At 47.2% G+C, this 19,531-nt stretch overlaps 1 protein-coding gene across 8 annotated transcripts in view; it reads right to left on the bottom strand.

Moving 5' to 3' along the window:
• Window positions 1-19,531, bottom strand: part of MTMR1 (myotubularin related protein 1) — a 492,625-nt gene that overhangs the window by 173,994 nt on the left and 299,100 nt on the right. For all 8 annotated transcript variants that reach the window (XM_078688654.1, XM_078688651.1, XM_078688648.1 and 5 more), the window contains one exon: window positions 11,847-11,996. In XM_078688654.1, the coding sequence (XP_078544780.1) occupies window positions 11,847-11,996 (150 nt within the window). The remainder of the gene's footprint in view (window positions 1-11,846; window positions 11,997-19,531) is intronic.

The raw sequence follows: 19,531 nt of genomic DNA, 5'->3' as shown, positions 1-19,531 counted from the left end.
TTATGGGACTCGCTCGATGCTCTCCTTGGCCCCTTCTACACCACGTTGCCATGCCAGGCAATGCAAACGTGATAGGAATCACCCCGCTCTCGGTCTTGGAACCAAAGCAGCACCTGACCGTAACTTGGCTACAGCTTTAGCCGCATGCGCAGACCCAGCCACGCGCGCAGACCTAGCCACGCGCGCAGACCTAGCCACGCGCGCAGACCCAGCCACGCGCGCAGACCCAGCCACATGCCAGGCCTGCGGTTTCAGCCATTCCTCTGTGCTCCATCAAACCTGTCAGCACTTTCATCAGTCCTCTCGGTTCTCCAGGACTCATGGGTGCAGGAAAGAGGCGGCCATAGAATTCACACAGCAGCCCACCCACCCCTTCCCCGAAAGCGGGAGAGGTGGAGGTAAGACTCCTGTACAGCCCCAAGAACACTCTAAGCTCCGCTCTACCTGTCGAGCCTCTTGCAGTCCAAGCCCCCGCACAGCAACCAGGATAATGTGCTGCATGGCTAAATACTTATAAGGACCAAAATCCAAAGCACAGTTGGCTAAAGTATCAGAACTGGATGAAGGTGTCACACAATTTATTTAAGAGACTTGTAATGTGCACAGCTACCCAGAGGGGTTTACCAGCGCAGAACAGAGGCAGCTAACAGTGACCCTAACAAATAGCTAGAAAAGCCAAGTCTTCAGATTCTTACGAAAAGCAAGGAGTTGCAGTTTCTAAGAGATGCTGGGGAGAATTCCACAGCTTAGGACCAAGGTAGGCAAAGGGACGTCCCTTCATACAGGTTAGTTAAAGCCTAGGCGTAGCGAACAGCAAGAGGCTGGATGATCTCAGTAGAAGCATAGGCACATAAGAACTAAGTCACCAGTCCAGATGCATAAGTGAGCTAGGCCGTGTTTGGCCATGAACATATCGCGCAGTGCTTTAAATTAAATGCACTTTGCAATCTTAAGCCAGTACAGATCCTGAAGCAGAGGCAAGCCTGAGGCGTACCTCGGTAGCAGAAAGAGTAACAAGGCTGCCGCATTCTGAATGATTTGTAGACGACGAATTGAGGTCTTATCCACGCCCAGGTACAGCACAATGCCATAATCCAATCTGGATATGACCAGGGCCTGAATAACCGTTTTCTGGGCCACTAGGGGAATTAGCCAAAGGATCGTTTTCAGCCACTTGAGGACAGAGAAACAGGTAGCAGTAACCTTAGACACATGTGTCTTCAAGGAGGCTTCCACTGGCATTCAGAGTTACCCTTGATACATTTTCGAATGATTGATTTTACCCGTGTTCTTGTTGCAGGACCCTGAGCGTTTTTTGTCCTATCATTTAGTGAGTATAAGAGGTATTTGTCACACAAAGTAGTGGGTGACAGGGTTTCTTTCGTCTCTTTCTACGTTTTGAGTTTCACCATTTCTTCATTTAAAACATATGTTGCTAAATACCTTGAGAATTCTTGACATTTCTGTAAACATAAAAGTTGAAACAATGTCCGTCTTTCATTTTAACCCACAGGCCCCTGATGAAGAGCTCCATGAGCTCGAAATGCATTGGGCACAGAGAAGAGCTATCCGTTATTGATGTCAAATAATTGTGATAATGCATAATACTGAATTAGCAATGTTTTGTGATTCTAACAAAATTTATGCTGATGTCAAAGGTTTATGAAAGTTAATTCTGTGATTCTATGAAGTAAATTTGAACAGTTCTACAAGTAAAAGTTTGAATATTATTATTTTTGTAAAACGTGTGTTAAAACAAAGTGGTGTGCGTTTTGAACCACAACTAGCAACAGTGCACAGAGGTTAAGTGTGACCCACACTTAAGGTAAGTTATTCAAGGAAAGCTTATCATCAATAATAAAGCAGAGATTCTTGACCTTAGTAGCCGGGGTGGGTAACGGCCCAAGGGAGTCCGACCAGTGGCTGGGTCCCCAGAGATCAGGGTTGTTTCCCAGAACCAGGACTTTGGTTATATCGCTGTTAAGCTTCAGCGCATTTTTATTCATCCATAAGGATATATTCCTCAGGCAAAATTGGAGCAACGAGGGGTCATGATATTGGGCGGCCGATAACGAAAAGATGAACTGAGTGTTATCAGCATATAAAAAGAGGGTAAGCATATACTTCTCAATTATATCTGCTAAAGGACAAACATAAATGGTAAAGAGCAAGGGGCTCAAAATGGATCCCTGAGGGACACCATAGGCCAGAGCTAGTGTCTTAGATCTTGCATTGGCCGAAGAGACCTGGAAGGTGTGATCCACTAAAAAGGAGATCAAACACTTTAAGGACAAATCTTATATACCCAAAGACTCGAGTCTGCCAGTCAGCATAGAATGAGACACTGTGTCAAATGCCACGCTCAGGTCAAGCAAAATAAGAGCAGCCGTGCCTCCAGAGTTCAGATGTTGTCTAAGACATTCTGTAACCCCAAGAAGAGCAGATTCGGTGTTGTGCGCTGTCCTGAACCAGACTGCAAAGGATGGAGAAGCAGATGAGTCTCAACGAATGTGGATAGTTGAGTTTTAACATTCTTTTCCAAGATTCCAAGATTTTGGAAAAGACAGGAAGGAGGGAAATAGGACGGAAACTTGACCAGTAGGAAGGGTCCAGATCAGGTTTTTTTTTTTTTTTAGGAGGGGGAGAATAGGAGCATGCTTCCAATTCTGGGGTATGTTGCCTTCACTTGGAGAGATATTAAGAAACTTTAGAATAACAGTTAAAACGGAGTCATCTAAAAGTCTGAGTTTCACTGGGAGGGGGTCCAACGGGGAGCAAGTATTAATAGATTGCAGCACATTCTTTAGTGCAGCAAGATCCAAAAAGTACCATGCCCTAATTTTGGAGGTCTCCTCTGGCTTATTGACCGGAAGAGTGCCTTCTTGGTGACTTCTCGGCGGGGCAACAAAATGCGAGAAGCTCTCCGTCTTTGCAGCATCAGCAGCTTATTGGCGGTGATTTTCGGCAACTTTTCCTTGAAAAATATTGGCTAACAAGAAGCACTGATTTTGTGAAAGAGAGAATGGAGGCAAGATGTTACGAGAAGTCGAAAGATCTTTCACCACCTTAAAGAGAGTCTTCTGGCAGTGTTGAGGGCTGGCTATCTTCTCAGTAAAGTACTTGGCAAGTGCCGATTTACTGATATTTTTTCATCGCTGCCACATACTTGCCACAAACTTGGCCTCTACAGCATAGTTTCTGCCATTGTCTTTCTAGTGTTTTACATCTCTTCTTTTCGTGTTTTAGGGTGTCAGTAAACCAAGGAGCAAGAGGGTGAGTTCTACACCTCACTTTAGAAGTAGGTGGCAAGATGGTGTCAATGGCCTCAGTAAGCCATTAGTGAACAGAAATTTGGTCAGAATCAAGTTGGGAGATAAGGGTGGGCTTCGTATTAAGAATCAGCTCATTTAACTCGGACATTTTAAGTTTAGACCAGTACCTGGGCTCTGGGTTTCAAAGCAGGCCGTGAGAAGGGGACATCGAGGGGGACCCTAATTCTGAAAGGCACCGCAAAGTGATCCGATTAACAGAATTTAAGAGGTGGAGCGATTGTCAGAACTTTTAAGTTAGAAAAAATGGGGTCCAAAAGATGCCCTGCAATGTGAGTCACTGAAAATAATCTGAGGCTATGCTGTAGTTAGCATCCTCAATAGAGAGTAATATCGCCAAGCAAAGTGAATTTGGCTGTCCGCAGAATGTGGGGGGGGGGGGGGGGCAGTAGGTCAGGTAGAGCGGAGCACCATTCACTGAGATATCCAGGGGAACAATACATAAGTGCCCCAGAGACCCCAAATTTTGGAGTAAAGGAAAGAGTAAATAGCAGAGCTTCACAATTAGGGATCTGGAAATCCTGAATTTTACAGTTAAAACCATTTTTTTTAAATGATGGCAATACCTCCACAAGTTCTATGAGGTCTATTTAACCCCATCAGAGAGAAATTGGTGGGAAGTGTGGTAATGATAGCAGGTAGGGAACCTTCATGCAGCCTGGTTTCCGTAAGAAATATTGCATCAGGACTTAAGTCGCAAAGAAAGTTAAGTAAGTGCAGCTGGTGCTTAGAGAGAGAACTGCAGTTCAGGCTAAAACAGAGAAATTGTTGGGAAGAGCTCAGCCCAGTGTCTGGAGTAAACCTCATGCTCGGCATCTCTAACCTCCAACTCAGTTAAAGGAGTAGCAACCCTTGGATAGGTGGTTGAGGAGCAAGCGAAGTAGCAGGATTTACATGAAGAAGGGAGGGTGTATGGGTTATAGACTGGACAGTGATTTTTAGGTGTGGGCCTTACACCATGCAGAAACGTGGCAGTGTAAGATCTGACCTCTGGCTGCAAAGACAAAAAGAGCAATTGATGGACAGAATGTTGAACAATGTCAAACATTCACCCCAGTACAGAGGTCTGGGCCTAAATCCATCGTTTTGCTCCCCATCCCATTCCAGTTTGAGCCCAGCCATATGCAATTCAGTCTTGACCATGCTCCCAATGGGAACAGTCTAGCTCAAACTGCCAGGCCAGGTCCTCCCTGGACTGGAAACAAGCATCCTAGGACCAGTTTTGGGGTTTCACCCCTCATCAGCCAGGAAAGCTTGACTCCAGTGGCAGGGGGAAATGTTTGAATTATTCAGCATTACGTCCATCAAGTGTTGCAGTTACACTTTTCGCCCTAAGTGGGATGGGTATACCCAGACGTGGGTCCCTTGCTCACTGTGCTACTGGAGTCAAGCTAGCCTGGCTGATGTAGGGAGACATACCCGAAACCGGTCCCAGGATGCTTGTTTCCGGTTCAGGGAGGACCTGGCTTCGCAGTTCGGGCTGGACTGTTCCCAAGAGGCACAGGGTCAAGACTAATTTGCATATGGCTGGGTCCAAACTGGGGTGGCATAGTGGGCAAAAGAATGATGGATTTAACCCAGATCTCTTGAATCGGGGAAAATGTTTGAATCATTCAGCATTCCGTCCATCAATTGTTGCAGTTAGCATGGCTCCAAAGAATCAGGGTTTCTGGCCACAGCTGGATGTGTAAGGCCACAGATGGGCTCCCCTTTAGCGCGCCAGCGGCACACCCACTGCGCGCGTCCGCTCAGCCATCGATTTTAAAAGGTGTTCCTTTGAGCGGCTAGACCGCTCCAACACCAGAAATGAGCGTGACCCCGGAACAATGTCACAGCAAGTAAAACCATGCTGCATAAATCCACTACACACAACACATTTAACATTCCAGAATAACATGCTACACAATTCAACTACACACACTTCTACTCCACATCATTCCACTCCTTGCCACATAATTAAAAAAAACAATAAAAAAACTCAACATAATTCAATTGCGCTCCATGCCACAAAATTTTAGTTCACATAATACCACTATGCTACATAATTCACTCCACTTCAAACCATATAACACTCCACACAACACAATTCAACTCAGCATAATTCCACCACACATAATGCCACTTCAACCTTAATTTCACGCCACATATTTACACTCCACATAGCTTCACAAAATCCCAAAACACATAATTCCACTCCACAAAATAAATTCCACTTCGCAACAAGCCACATAATTCTACACCTTATAATGCTATGCCACACCATGTCAGATTTAAAAAAAAATAGTTTTATGTAGCAAAAACTACACTAAGATATCAGGTATCAGAGCACTTTACATGAACACCAGTTTCACTACGGACAGACACATTCATTTTTTTTTTGTCAGGCAAGGGGAGAGTAGTGATTTGCCCAGAATCACAGGATGTTGAGCGTTGTTGCAGAGAGTCAAACCCGGTTCCCCAGCTTTGAGGTCGACTGCTCTAGCAGTAAGGCTATATCCTCTCCCCACATAATACCACTACAAACGATCCCACATAATTCCACACGCTACACAATTAAATGCCACACAATTCTGCACTACCCAACAGGACTACGTTGCACACAATACCACTCTGTGACACATAATTACACTCCCCATATTTATGCTCTACTCGATACAACATAAAAACAGTCCACATAAATGCACTTTATGCCGGATACCAGTAAACCACATAAATGTACAACACACCATGACAATTCCAATAAGCATAATTTCACTCAGTGCCACACAGTTCCATGCTACACAATTCAACTCCACACATTACCAATACACATCACATAGTTTCACACCACACTACTTATTTTAACTATACAACACAATTCCACAACACACCACATACCTCCAATACACACCACAGATTTCAACATTATGCCACAAAATGTATCAGTAGACCACAAAATTCAATTTCACCACATGCCACTCCACAATACGCAATACCATTTGCCATAATTAACTAATTAACTCTATAACACACAATCTCTCTACATAATTCCAAAACAGTTAATAACATTCAATTAGTATCCACATAATTCCACAGCACACCATGCCACATATTTCAACGACACAACTCCACAACAAACAATTCCAGTACCACCTGTCATTTCTCCCCTGCACACCCTCTGAACCTCTCATCTCTCCCTCACAGTCTCGTCTCGCAATTCCATGGTCCCCTCTCATCCCTCCCTCACACTCCCAGGTTGATCTCTTTACTGCCGGCTCACAAATGCTATGTTCCTGTACCTTCTCGAGCTGTTTACTGGCCCACCTCTCTCCTCCCCTCCCTTCTTGTACCCCTCCCACTCGTATCGCTCTCTCTCTCTCTCCCATACTCTCTCTCACACACTCTTCCCCCTCTCTCCTATAGGTTCACTTCAGGTCTTCGATCACAGTTTTTTTCCTGTGCCTTTTCAAAATTTCCATCCCTTAAACCCACGCTCTCCTCCGTCTCTGTCGTCTGCGTACACAGACACACCCTTTTTAAGAGTCTGTGACCTGCTCTTCTGTTCTTTCGCTCACTCACACACTCTTTCTGCTCCTCTGTCCGAAGTTCATTTATCACTTCGTGTACAAACTACCTGTCCCTCTCTATCTTCCTTTCTATCTTCCTGTGCAGCTCTCATCCCTATCTATTCACCTTGCCAAATAATTCCACTTCACACCACACAATCCACAACTAACAATTCCATTCCAAACCACATAATTCCACCCCAAACCACATACATTCCCTCCACTCCAATTCTAACCACATGGGGAAAATACATTGTCATTTACAAAGCCAATAGCTCTAACTCTCACAAATGGAAGACTAATTTCATTGCAAATGCTTGTTCTGTTCTTAGAGCTGTTTTCAAAGCTAATTAAGGAGACACACTGACAAGTGCAAGCAGGCTAATGCTACTTAGCCTACAGGCAAACAAAGTCTAACTTTTTAAAAGTTAATTTTCCTATATATTTTTGAAAGTTTGACTTCACCACTGACTTACATTTTTTATAAATAAAAGCCACAATGCCAACTTAGGGCTGACTTATTTAATATTTAAAAGCAGGGTTCTATCTAGGTCAAATGGGTTAATTTGACAAGTTTGCCTGCAGATTTAAAAGCTGCAGCAGTCAGACTACGCAGGCATGTCTGAAGCCTTGTATTATTTGTCAGACTATCGGAAGACACAACATGTGATGGAGGCCACAGTGACATTTAACTTTCCATGTCACTGGTGTATCTTCCTGCACCGCATAATATACCAATACTGGAAAGTTAAATATGTTAATTAGGAGTTAGCCAATCATGTCATGTCTTAGATGTCCTAGTACATTAACTGGGGCCTGGACAGCAATACCCTAGCGTTCCAAGTTCATAAACAAGCTACATCAGTCTGCAAATAAAATCGAGGTGATCACACAAAAAGAAGGAATTTCTCAGTGAAGTTTCTTTTTTTTCCCAATGCGTACGCCCAATAAAAGACTATAAAGTAGCATTGAAAACAATCTGTCATAAATTAAATCGACTAAAGTCCATTGTTTCTTAAAGAATATAATAATCTTCAACATTCATTGCTACCTGTAAATACAAACTGTTTTCAACTATTTCCCCAACAATTACTGCCTTCACGTTGGAATTCATGATGTTTATACCATGTTGTTTTTTTTTTCACAACAGATTTTATTGAATAATCAAGCAAGACAATGAGTGTGGTACCCCACAGTCAGGAGAAACCACCACGCAGATGAAGACATCACATAAAACAGGATTGGAATCCGAGTCAAACATATTGCAATCGCTTTTAAGCAACCTACCCCCACCCATTCCCATCCCCAACACCCAACCGCCCTCAACCAATCCCACCCCGCAATCCCTCCCTAACCCCATGCACATGCGAAGAAGAAACAGCTGTAAATACGTACGGAGTGGTCGGTCTGGCACCAGACACAGGCCTACACCAAGGGGGAAGCTCAGAGTTCTTCCTCGGGGTCAACGGGGGGGTCAAGCGGCAAGTCTCTATACTCAGCCCACCTTTTCCATATCCGAAAGTGTTTGCGGGGGCATCCACGTGCTTCAAAGATAGGGCGCTCCAGACCCATGCAAAAGTCCAGACCCGCCCTCCAAACACACAGGGGGGGAGCCCGTTCATCCTTCCACGCCCGCGCCAGGTCTCTCTTGGCCAGTACCAACCCCAACAGCAGTAGGTGGCGCTTATAGCGATTCCCTCCCACCCCCTCGAGAATATGTAGCAAACCTAAGCGATGTGTTCGGGGCAAGTCCCATCCTAACACTTCAGACAAACAGCTCCACACACCCCTCCAAAAGCCAGCAAGCCTAGGACACAACCACAGGGTATGGAGCAGCGAGCCAACCTCTGCACCACAACGCAAGCATTCCGGCGATGCAATCAGTCCAGCTTTCCAGAGGCGTTCACGCGTAAAATAGGCCCTGTGGAGGACCTTAAATTGGATGAACCTGAGCCTCATCGCGATTGCCGTCCCACGCGGGGATTCCAGGGCCTCTCGCCAGTCATCCTCGTCTAGAGACCCGACATCAGCTTCCCATGCCGTCCGCAGGGGAAGAAGGTCGGAGGCGCAGTGGGTGACCAACGTCTGGTAAATGCGGGACACCTTTTTGTCCCCAAGCTCCCCCATGAACAGCTTCGCCTCAATAGGGCTAAAGTCGGGGAGCGACTCCAGGTCGGCAATGTACGGTGTGAGTGCATGCCGCAGCTGTAGGTAACGGAAGAACTGAGTCCGCGGCAAGTGGAACTCCTCACTTAGGACCTGGAACGACTTAAGAGCAGCACCAGACAGCACATCACCCAGCGACGATATCCCGATTGCATCCCAGCCACCAAAACCCGGCAAGGAAGCCAGGGCAGGCAATCTGCCATTACGCCACAGCGGCGTTTCCGCCGTCAGCCTGCCCCACCAGCCCATGCGTCGCAATGCCTGACGCCAAACAAGGAAGACTGTCTTCGTAACACTAGGCAAGCCCCGACGCAGCCGGGCGGAGTAGAGAAGCATATGGAGGGTATTATCGCCCATAAGTGCGCGCTCCAATGCATATGCCGGGTCGCCTCTATCACCATACCACCAGTCATTAAGGACGAGTAGATGAGCTGCTTGGTAGTAGGACAGAAGGTCCGAGGTGGCGAGTCCCCCACAGTATGTAGAGAGGAAGCACGTGCGTAACGCCACCCTGGCCGAACTCCCGGCCCACAGGAATTGCCCCAGGACCGAGTTCACTCGCCGAAACCAGGAAGCCGGAACCGAGTGGGGATAATTTTGCAATTGGTATAGAAGGCGTGGAAGCGCCACCATCTTAAAGATGGCGGACCGGCCAAAGATGTTAAGAGGCATCCGGGACCATGTTTTAACGTCGGTCTGCACCCGTTCCCATACCGGCAGCACCGAGCGTTCCCACGCGAGGGTCGCGGACTCAGACAGGAACACCCCTAGGTACTGCAGGCCTCCAGTCGCCACTCGCAGGTCCAGCGTCCAGGGGTCCGACACTGCACCGCCACCCAGGACCCACAAGGTGGATTTGCTGAGGTTGAGGTATAAGCCGGATACGTCACCAAAGACCCGCATTATTTCCAATACCCGCGGCCCAGAGCGACGCAGGTCGGTCAGGAAGAAAAGGACGTCATCCGCGTACAACGCGATCCTATCGGAGAGGCCCTGGGGCCACACAAATCCTCGGAGTTGCGCATCTATACGCACCCAGGCGGCCAACGGCTCCATAGCCAGGGCGAAAAGATAAGGGGAGAGAGGGCATCCTTGTCGGGTACCCCGGCCAATACGGAATGTCTCCGACACAGCCCCGGCAACACGCACAGCGGCCGTAATGTCTGTGTACAGTAGTTTAATATAGGATATAAAAACAGGGCCGAGATTGAGACGGGGTAGGAGCGCAAACAGGTAAGTCCAGCTCACCGAGTCGAACGCCTTATTAATGTCTGCAAGCAACAGAGCAGCCTGCTCACCCATGGCTCCCATGGCCCCGATCGCAGCCCACGCTCGCCGAATATTATGGCGTGTAGCCCTGCCGGGCATGAAGCCCGATTGGTCGGGGTGTACCAGGTCCACTATGTAAGGAAGCAACCGATTTGCCAGGGCCTTAGCCAGTATCTTGGCTTCTATATTGAGCAGCGAGATGGGGCGATACGAGTCGTGACTATCAGGGGGGCTTACCCGGCTTCGGAAAAACCACGATTTCAGCATGGCGCCAATCAGGCGGCAGCCTGCCCCGAGTACGCGCCGCTTCCAGAGCACACCGAAAATGGGGTCCCAATTGCGTGTAGAATTTCTTATAAAATTCACAGGGATAACCGCTCGGCCCGGGGGCTTTACCCGCATTGAGCTGTCCCAGGGCCTCCCCAAGTTCCTCCGCCGTGAGAGGAGCATCCAGAGATTCCCTGACATCATCAGACACCATTTTAGGGGGTAGGTCATCGATGAACTTGGCAACATCCTCACCCGTCAGATTATCACATGGGGCATATTGCGCTCCGAAGTAGGCGGCAAAGCTCGCCGCTAGGCGGACAGGGTCAGTAATGGCTGTGCCATCTTCCGCCAGAAGACCGGGCAGGGTGACAGGGTTGATGCTATATTGGCAGAGTCTATAAAGCATGGAACTCGACTTGTCACCCCACTGGCAAATCCTGCTCCGTGTGGCCAGCCACGCCTGCCTGGCCTCGTCCAGCAGGACTGACGCGTAGGACTGCTGCGCTTGGAGTAGCAGTCGCACCCCGATATCGTCACCCCCCCACGACTCCGCCGCTCCAAAGACTCCACTTGTGCCGCAGCTGCCACGATCGCCTCTCGACGATCCCGACGAGCCGCCGAGGCCCAAGCGATATCCACCCCTCTCATCGTGGGCTTCAAAGCCTCCCACACCACGACCGCGTCGATATCATCAACAAGGTTCTCCCGCCAGTAGTGATCAATAGCTTCCCGGAGGTGCTTAACATAGCCAGGCTGCTGGAGATGCCATGAGGACATCCTCCATCGAAAGGGCTGTCGTGTCCTGAAAAGTTCTACGTCGAGCGAAACCGGGGAATGATCAGACAGCCCCCTAGGCAAAATCTCCACCGCACGCACTCTGCTCATGCACACTCGGGGAACAAACAAGTAATCTAGGCGAGAAAAGGAACCATGTACCGCAGACACAAACGTATATTCACGTGCAGTAGGGTGCATATGTCGCCAAGCATCCATCCAGCCCAGGGCATCACACATCGCTCGCAGCTTCGTAGAGGGAGGGGAGATGGGAAGAGGGGGGATACCATGTTTTTTTAACACTTTAAGGTTTACAAAATAATTACCTAGCTCAAGCTCTCACAATTACCTATCTCAAGCTACTCAAGCTCTCACAGCACTTTAAATTTCGAAGAGTTTGATTACAGGGAACTCATAAGTTGGCTTCCCAAGAGATTGCGAAAACACTACAATAATGCACACATTTATTTTTTAAATGAATTATATCACTCACTGGTACTCGTCCTTTTGCTCTGAATGCAGCAACTTTAGAAAGGTCATCATCTTTTACACTAGTTGGTATAACAAAACTAGCAGGATAAGTATCACAAAACTCGTATGTGCTGTTGATTTTTGTTATTTTCCAGCTCTCGTTGGGTAAACCCTACAAACAAGGAAAAAACACTTATGAAAAACAATCATCTGTTTCCACATATTTGTATATTATGTACTGCCATAATTCCCATTCCAGTCTTGGAAAGAAGGACTGCAATATTTTGAATAGATTCACAAAATTGAACGGACAAAGACCCTGATGACTACAAATGCACAATATAATTTGGTGCTTAAATCGTTAATTAAATAAAGTGTACCAAATAAAAAGTAATGTGATGTTTCAGAAGTTAAGCGATACAACATAGTTGCTTACATGTCTGTAATATCTACATCACAACCAGATAAGACAGCCACACTTCAAATGTTTGAGCAGTGCTCGATATCACCATTACATTAAAATAACTGGGGGTATATGAAAAGCAAGCACTGGCAAAGCAAACAAGTCTGAATTTAAAGTGCTAATGAATACAAACAAAGGAATGCTCAAATCCGCTTATAGTATTTGTACCATGTCACTGTGTAACTTGCTGCATAGTTGTTCCTGTTGTGGTCACAGCAAGCAGGAGACTAAAATAATAAGGCAGAGACATATGAACCGCAGAAAGAGGCAGGCTGATCAGAGATGAGGCACAAATAGTCTGTGAATATTTGTGCACGCCTCTATTTACATGTTACGTGCAAGTATCCTGGTTGGAATAACACAGAAGGGAGACATTTGAATAAAAGTATGGAAGAATTTGTTAAAAACTAAGTCAAAAGTGTTTATTACATGACATTCTGTATCAAAGTAGTGCCTCCCAGGACTGGATACCTACCTAGGTTACAGCTTTCCTGTTTTAAGTTTAGAAAGTGGGCATTTTCTAACCATTTCCCTGTCCTTGGGGCACATAACTAGGTATAGATGGTATTTTTGTATTGCTCCCAGACAGTGAGACAAAGGAAGGCTAGGTGTTGGCATGATGGGCCACTAACTTAACAAGGCGGAGGAGCTGTCACCTGCCACACTTGCACATCACGAAGACTTTGCCTGGACACACCCATAAAGGGTTTGTCACTATCCTTTTGTCACTAAGGGGGCCAGGGCAGGGAGCAAGAGGATTCCTGACACCTCAGGAGGATAGAGACCTCCAGAACCTTCTCCTACTTTAAAGGGGCACCAGGTACAAATAATAGGCCCTGAGACCAAGCTCTTCAGTACAGATTTGGACCTGTGCGAGACTCAGAAGTAAGACTGATGCACTGCTTTGCTGCAAGGAGGACTGCCACTCTGCTGCCCTCCTGTCCTGTCTGAGTGAGAAGGAGTGGCCCTGCATCTTCAACCGAGGACCACCAGAATGACTCCAAAGGCTAGTTGGCTGGCCTCCTGATCAGAAGCTCAGGGACAGAATAGGTTCCAACAACCTTGTACAGAACACTAGGACTATGCCAGCAGTGAGTCCTACCCTTCCGAATGGGGCCACCCCAGTCCTGGACCCTTAGAAGTGGGCTTCAAGCTGCTTTGCCAGTCCAACTGTGGTCCCAGCAGAATTGACAACACGATGCATCACCTCCTAAAACTGCATCAGAGACGCAGCACGACACATAACCTCACAGAACTCCACATTGGAACAGCTGCATGATGCATCCCCGATGCAGGATTTCACATAGCAGCCCACAGTCGCTTCGGAACTGCTACTGCGGCCTGCATTCTTGATGCAGGTCTTCGCATCACAAGCCCCTCGTCGACGACGACACAGGGCTCCATCCCATGCCCCACAGTGCAATACATCAGCCGCTGTGCAATGCATCTTCGACGCAGGCCTAAGCATTGCAAGATCGCCGTCAAAGGCATCCTCAACACAGGATCTCGCAATGATCTACAATTAGGATTTAAGACACTCTTGTCGAGCAGGCCTAACTTGCTACCTGTTGCCTGAACTTGTGACTTTGTTCCGGTCCAGCTCGACCAGATTACCACAGTTGTTGCTTTGTGGCACTATTTTCACTTCAAATGTTTAAAATTGCAAATCTCCGGTTCTACTGCTTGATTTTTTGTTGTTTTATTCTTAAATTATTTATTACAATTTAGTATTTCTTCTGAATTTTTAGGTCAAGGCTAGGCAGCACGCATTGCGCTGTCTGCAAGACCTGTTGTTATCATCTCCTCTCTCTGCTTTTGGCATGCCCATGAATTGCCATTTGTTCGTTGTTGCCCCATTTAGAAATAAGGGGTTTTGATTAGTGCATTGGATCTGATTCTCCAGCCTTTGCGTGCTTGGGTTACTCCCACGCGATTTCACTCATTGTTTGCTGGGGTTGGCCATCCAAATGTGTCCGCGGTTCATCCTGGTCAGCCTTTTTATTTTGTACGTTATCAACATTGATATATGTTTTCAGGCCTTTTCACAGAGCAATGCTCTGTTCGGCACTTCAAAAGTGGCAATTTTTGTCCGTTAGCTATTGAGCTATGCCAGTAGCTTTAACTCAAAAAAATGCGAGACCTATTGCAGTTCTGATGCTTGTTTTTAAAAATTGTTTTATTGGAATTTGCGTTTAATGCAACATTTTAATAATAAGATTCGTACTATGTAGACCTGTCCCTTCCCTTCCTTCTTTTATCCCGGTCTTCATTTTGTTCATTTATTAATATTGTCATCCGCATTTTCATACTGGAAGTTCCATGCCAATCATAACAGTTGTAACTCCTCTCCCCCTCCCAGCCTATCTGTGTCATGGTCTCGATAGTCTGTGGTTGTGTCATAGGGCGAGTAAACATCAGCGTGAGTATATAGCCCTCTAACCTTATTCCAAATCATCTCTTCCCATCAAACATTACCCATCGTTCCCCTTACTGCCTCTATCTTCCCTTGCATCTGTAGCCTGTAGATCTCATAAATCCGTAATCATAGCTACCCATGCTTGTACATCATCCTTGAGTATTTCATCCTTTCTAACCTGGTTCATCGAAATTAACTCTGCTGCGCCCATTAGCCCATATCTTCACCCATCTATCCATGAGAGGCGGGACCAGTCATCCACGAGATTGCCATTCGTCTTTTTGCTAATACCAACCATAGGAACACAAACCTCCTGCTTAGTTTTTAGGTCTCAGCTAGCGTAGGCTGCGCATGCGCAGTCTCGCTCGCGAGATCGTATGGCTCTAGTAGTGGGGCTTGAACCCGCCCCTCTTCTCCATTGGCTAGCCTCCTAAACGGCGGCCAGCCATTGGAGAAGAGGTCTCTCTGACGTTGTGTTTTCACTGTAAGTCCCGTCCTTTTAGGATTGAGGGGCGTGTTTTTTTCCGTTTCTTTCTCTCCTCTAGAAAAACACGCCCCCAGTCTGAAAAGGACGGGGCTTACAGCAAAAACACAACGTCATGGCGAGTGCTTGCTCCGTTCCTCCCACAGCCCCGTCCCTTAGCGAGCTAAGATGGCGGCTGCTGCCTCTTTAGTGCGCACCCACCTCCTTCACACAAGCAGCACGGGAATTTAAGGGGCGCTAGAGGGACCCGCTGAGGCCAAGCAAGCACTGGCAAAGCAAACAAGTCTGAATTTAAAGTGCTAATGAATACAAACAAAGGAATGCTCAAATCCGCTTATAGTATTTGTACCATGTCACTGTGTAACTTGCTGCATAGTTGTTCCTGTTGTGGTCACAGCAAGCAGGAGACTAAAATAATAAGGCAGAGACATATGAACCGCAGAAAGAGGCAGGCTGATCAGAGATGAGGCACAAATAGTCTGTGAATATTTGTGCACGCCTCTATTTACATGTTACGTGCAAGTATCCTGGTTGGAATAACACAGAAGGGAGACATTTGAATAAAAGTATGGAAGAATTTGTTAAAAACTAAGTCAAAAGTGTTTATTACATGACATTCTGTATCAAAGTAGTGCCTCCCAGGACTGGATACCTACCTAGGTTACAGCTTTCCTGTTTTAAGTTTAGAAAGTGGGCATTTTCTAACCATTTCCCTGTCCTTGGGGCACATAACTAGGTATAGATGGTATTTTTGTATTGCTCCCAGACAGTGAGACAAAGGAAGGCTAGGTGTTGGCATGATGGGCCACTAACTTAACAAGGCGGAGGAGCTGTCACCTGCCACACTTGCACATCACGAAGACTTTGCCTGGACACACCCATAAAGGGTTTGTCACTATCCTTTTGTCACTAAGGGGGCCAGGGCAGGGAGCAAGAGGATTCCTGACACCTCAGGAGGATAGAGACCTCCAGAACCTTCTCCTACTTTAAAGGGGCACCAGGTACAAATAATAGGCCCTGAGACCAAGCTCTTCAGTACAGATTTGGACCTGTGCGAGACTCAGAAGTAAGACTGATGCACTGCTTTGCTGCAAGGAGGACTGCCACTCTGCTGCCCTCCTGTCCTGTCTGAGTGAGAAGGAGTGGCCCTGCATCTTCAACCGAGGACCACCAGAATGACTCCAAAGGCTAGTTGGCTGGCCTCCTGATCAGAAGCTCAGGGACAGAATAGGTTCCAACAACCTTGTACAGAACACTAGGACTATGCCAGCAGTGAGTCCTACCCTTCCGAATGGGGCCACCCCAGTCCTGGACCCTTAGAAGTGGGCTTCAAGCTGCTTTGCCAGTCCAACTGTGGTCCCAGCAGAATTGACACAACACGATGCATCACCTCCTAAAACTGCATCAGAGACGCAGCACGACACATAACCTCACAGAACTCCACATTGGAACAGCTGCATGATGCATCCCCGATGCAGGATTTCACATAGCAGCCCACAGTCGCTTCGGAACTGCTACTGCGGCCTGCATTCTTGATGCAGGTCTTCGCATCACAAGCCCCTCGTCGACGACGACACAGGGCTCCATCCCATGCCCCACAGTGCAATACATCAGCCGCTGTGCAATGCATCTTCGACGCAGGCCTAAGCATTGCAAGATCGCCGTCAAAGGCATCCTCAACACAGGATCTCGCAATGATCTACAATTAGGATTTAAGACACTCTTGTCGAGCAGGCCTAACTTGCTACCTGTTGCCTGAACTTGTGACTTTGTTCCGGTCCAGCTCGACCAGATTACCACAGTTGTTGCTTTGTGGCACTATTTTCACTTCAAATGTTTAAAATTGCAAATCTCCGGTTCTACTGCTTGATTTTTTGTTGTTTTATTCTTAAATTATTTATTACAATTTAGTATTTCTTCTGAATTTTTAGGTCAAGGCTAGGCAGCACGCATTGCGCTGTCTGCAAGACCTGTTGTTATCATCTCCTCTCTCTGCTTTTGGCATGCCCATGAATTGCCATTTGTTCGTTGTTGCCCCATTTAGAAATAAGGGGTTTTGATTAGTGCATTGGATCTGATTCTCCAGCCTTTGCGTGCTTGGGTTACTCCCACGCGATTTCACTCATTGTTTGCTGGGGTTGGCCATCCAAATGTGTCCGCGGTTCATCCTGGTCAGCCTTTTTATTTTGTACGTTATCAACATTGATATATGTTTTCAGGCCTTTTCACAGAGCAATGCTCTGTTCGGCACTTCAAAAGTGGCAATTTTTGTCCGTTAGCTATTGAGCTATGCCAGTAGCTTTAACTCAAAAAAATGCGAGACCTATTGCAGTTCTGATGCTTGTTTTTAAAAATTGTTTTATTGGAATTTGCGTTTAATGCAACATTTTAATAATAAGATTCGTACTATGTAGACCTGTCCCTTCCCTTCCTTCTTTTATCCCGGTCTTCATTTTGTTCATTTATTAATATTGTCATCCGCATTTTCATACTGGAAGTTCCATGCCAATCATAACAGTTGTAACTCCTCTCCCCCTCCCAGCCTATCTGTGTCATGGTCTCGATAGTCTGTGGTTGTGTCATAGGGCGAGTAAACATCAGCGTGAGTATATAGCCCTCTAACCTTATTCCAAATCATCTCTTCCCATCAAACATTACCCATCGTTCCCCTTACTGCCTCTATCTTCCCTTGCATCTGTAGCCTGTAGATCTCATAAATCCGTAATCATAGCTACCCATGCTTGTACATCATCCTTGAGTATTTCATCCTTTCTAACCTGGTTCATCGAAATTAACTCTGCTGCGCCCATTAGCCCATATCTTCACCCATCTATCCATGAGAGGCGGGACCAGTCATCCACGAGATTGCCATTCGTCTTTTTGCTAATACCAACCATAGGAACACAAACCTCCTGCTTAGTTTTTAGGTCTCGGCTAGCGTAGGCTGCGCATGCGCAGTCTCGCTCGCGAGATCGTATGGCTCTAGTAGTGGGGCTTGAACCCGCCCCTCTTCTCCATTGGCTAGCCTCCTAAACGGCGGCCAGCCATTGGAGAAGAGGTCTCTCTGACGTTGTGTTTTCACTGTAAGTCCCGTCCTTTTAGGATTGAGGGGCGTGTTTTTTTCCGTTTCTTTCTCTCCTCTAGAAAAACACGCCCCCAGTCTGAAAAGGACGGGGCTTACAGCAAAAACACAACGTCATGGCGAGTGCTTGCTCCGTTCCTCCCACAGCCCCGTCCCTTAGCGAGCTAAGATGGCGGCTGCTGCCTCTTTAGTGCGCACCCACCTCCTTCACACAAGCAGCACGGGAATTTAAGGGGCGCTAGAGGGACCCGCTGAGGCCATGCAGGCGCCGCCGCTGCTGTTCCTGCGGCTCCTGCGCCGGCGGGAGGCGGCCGCCCAGGACGAGTACTGCCACGGCTGGATGGACAGCGGCGCCCGCTACCACGAGGGCTTCCAGTGCCCTGAGGCCCTTGACACCGCCGACGCCACCGTCTACTGCGGCTCCTGTGTCCTGCGCTACTGCTGCACCTCCGTCGAGGCCCGCCTGCAGCAGGGCGGCTGCACCAATGAGCGACCGCCGGGCGCGGAGGCGTCAAGCCGCACCCGCTGCACGTGAGTACCGTGCGCGCATCCTGCAGACGCCGGCCAGACCTATGCGCTCAGTCCAGCGCTACAGCACACATACTCTCCTCACACACAAACCCACACACATCCTCCTAACACCCTCCTCATACAGTGACCCACACCCACAGGGCACATTCTGCTCACACTCACCGCACTTTTTTTTAATACTTTTTTTATTGATTTTTTGGAAAACCAACACAAACATGGTACACATGTAGTCACACACAGTTATATTAATGTTTCCATACAGTACAAGCAATTGTCATTAGCATAAATGAGCAGTCCTCTGTACAATGACCAATGTTATTATGGCAAAGCAAAAAAGTTAATTATAGCACATAACCAATACATGAGGAATAAATGAACTAAGATCCAGGAAAGAGTACAAGGTCATATAAAAAGAAAATATAGGCGGGAAAAAGAAAGAAAAGGGGGATCTCCCATCACCACCCAGGAGGGTATCAGTCAGTCAGGTCTTCAATACTCAAGCATCCGGTCAGGTCCACTCCACACCATAGAGCATATACAGTTATGCCTAATTCTAGGAATTCCACAGTTTTATATGACGATTCTTATTCTCCAATAGACTCACTCCGCTACAGGAGGACTGTTTTGAGAGTGTGACAGTAAATAACATTGCAGTGGTGCCCAGATGTCCCGGGGCCTAGATGCAGCTGGTAGGAGTTCCGCATAGATCGGCAGCTGCTCCTGACACTATA

This window comes from Lissotriton helveticus, chromosome 4_1 (genome assembly GCF_964261635.1).
Source record: "Lissotriton helveticus chromosome 4_1, aLisHel1.1, whole genome shotgun sequence".
Taxonomy (NCBI): domain Eukaryota; kingdom Metazoa; phylum Chordata; class Amphibia; order Caudata; family Salamandridae; genus Lissotriton; species Lissotriton helveticus.
Note: the sequence above shows the minus strand (reverse complement) of the source record. Positions and strands in the feature narration are given on the sequence as shown.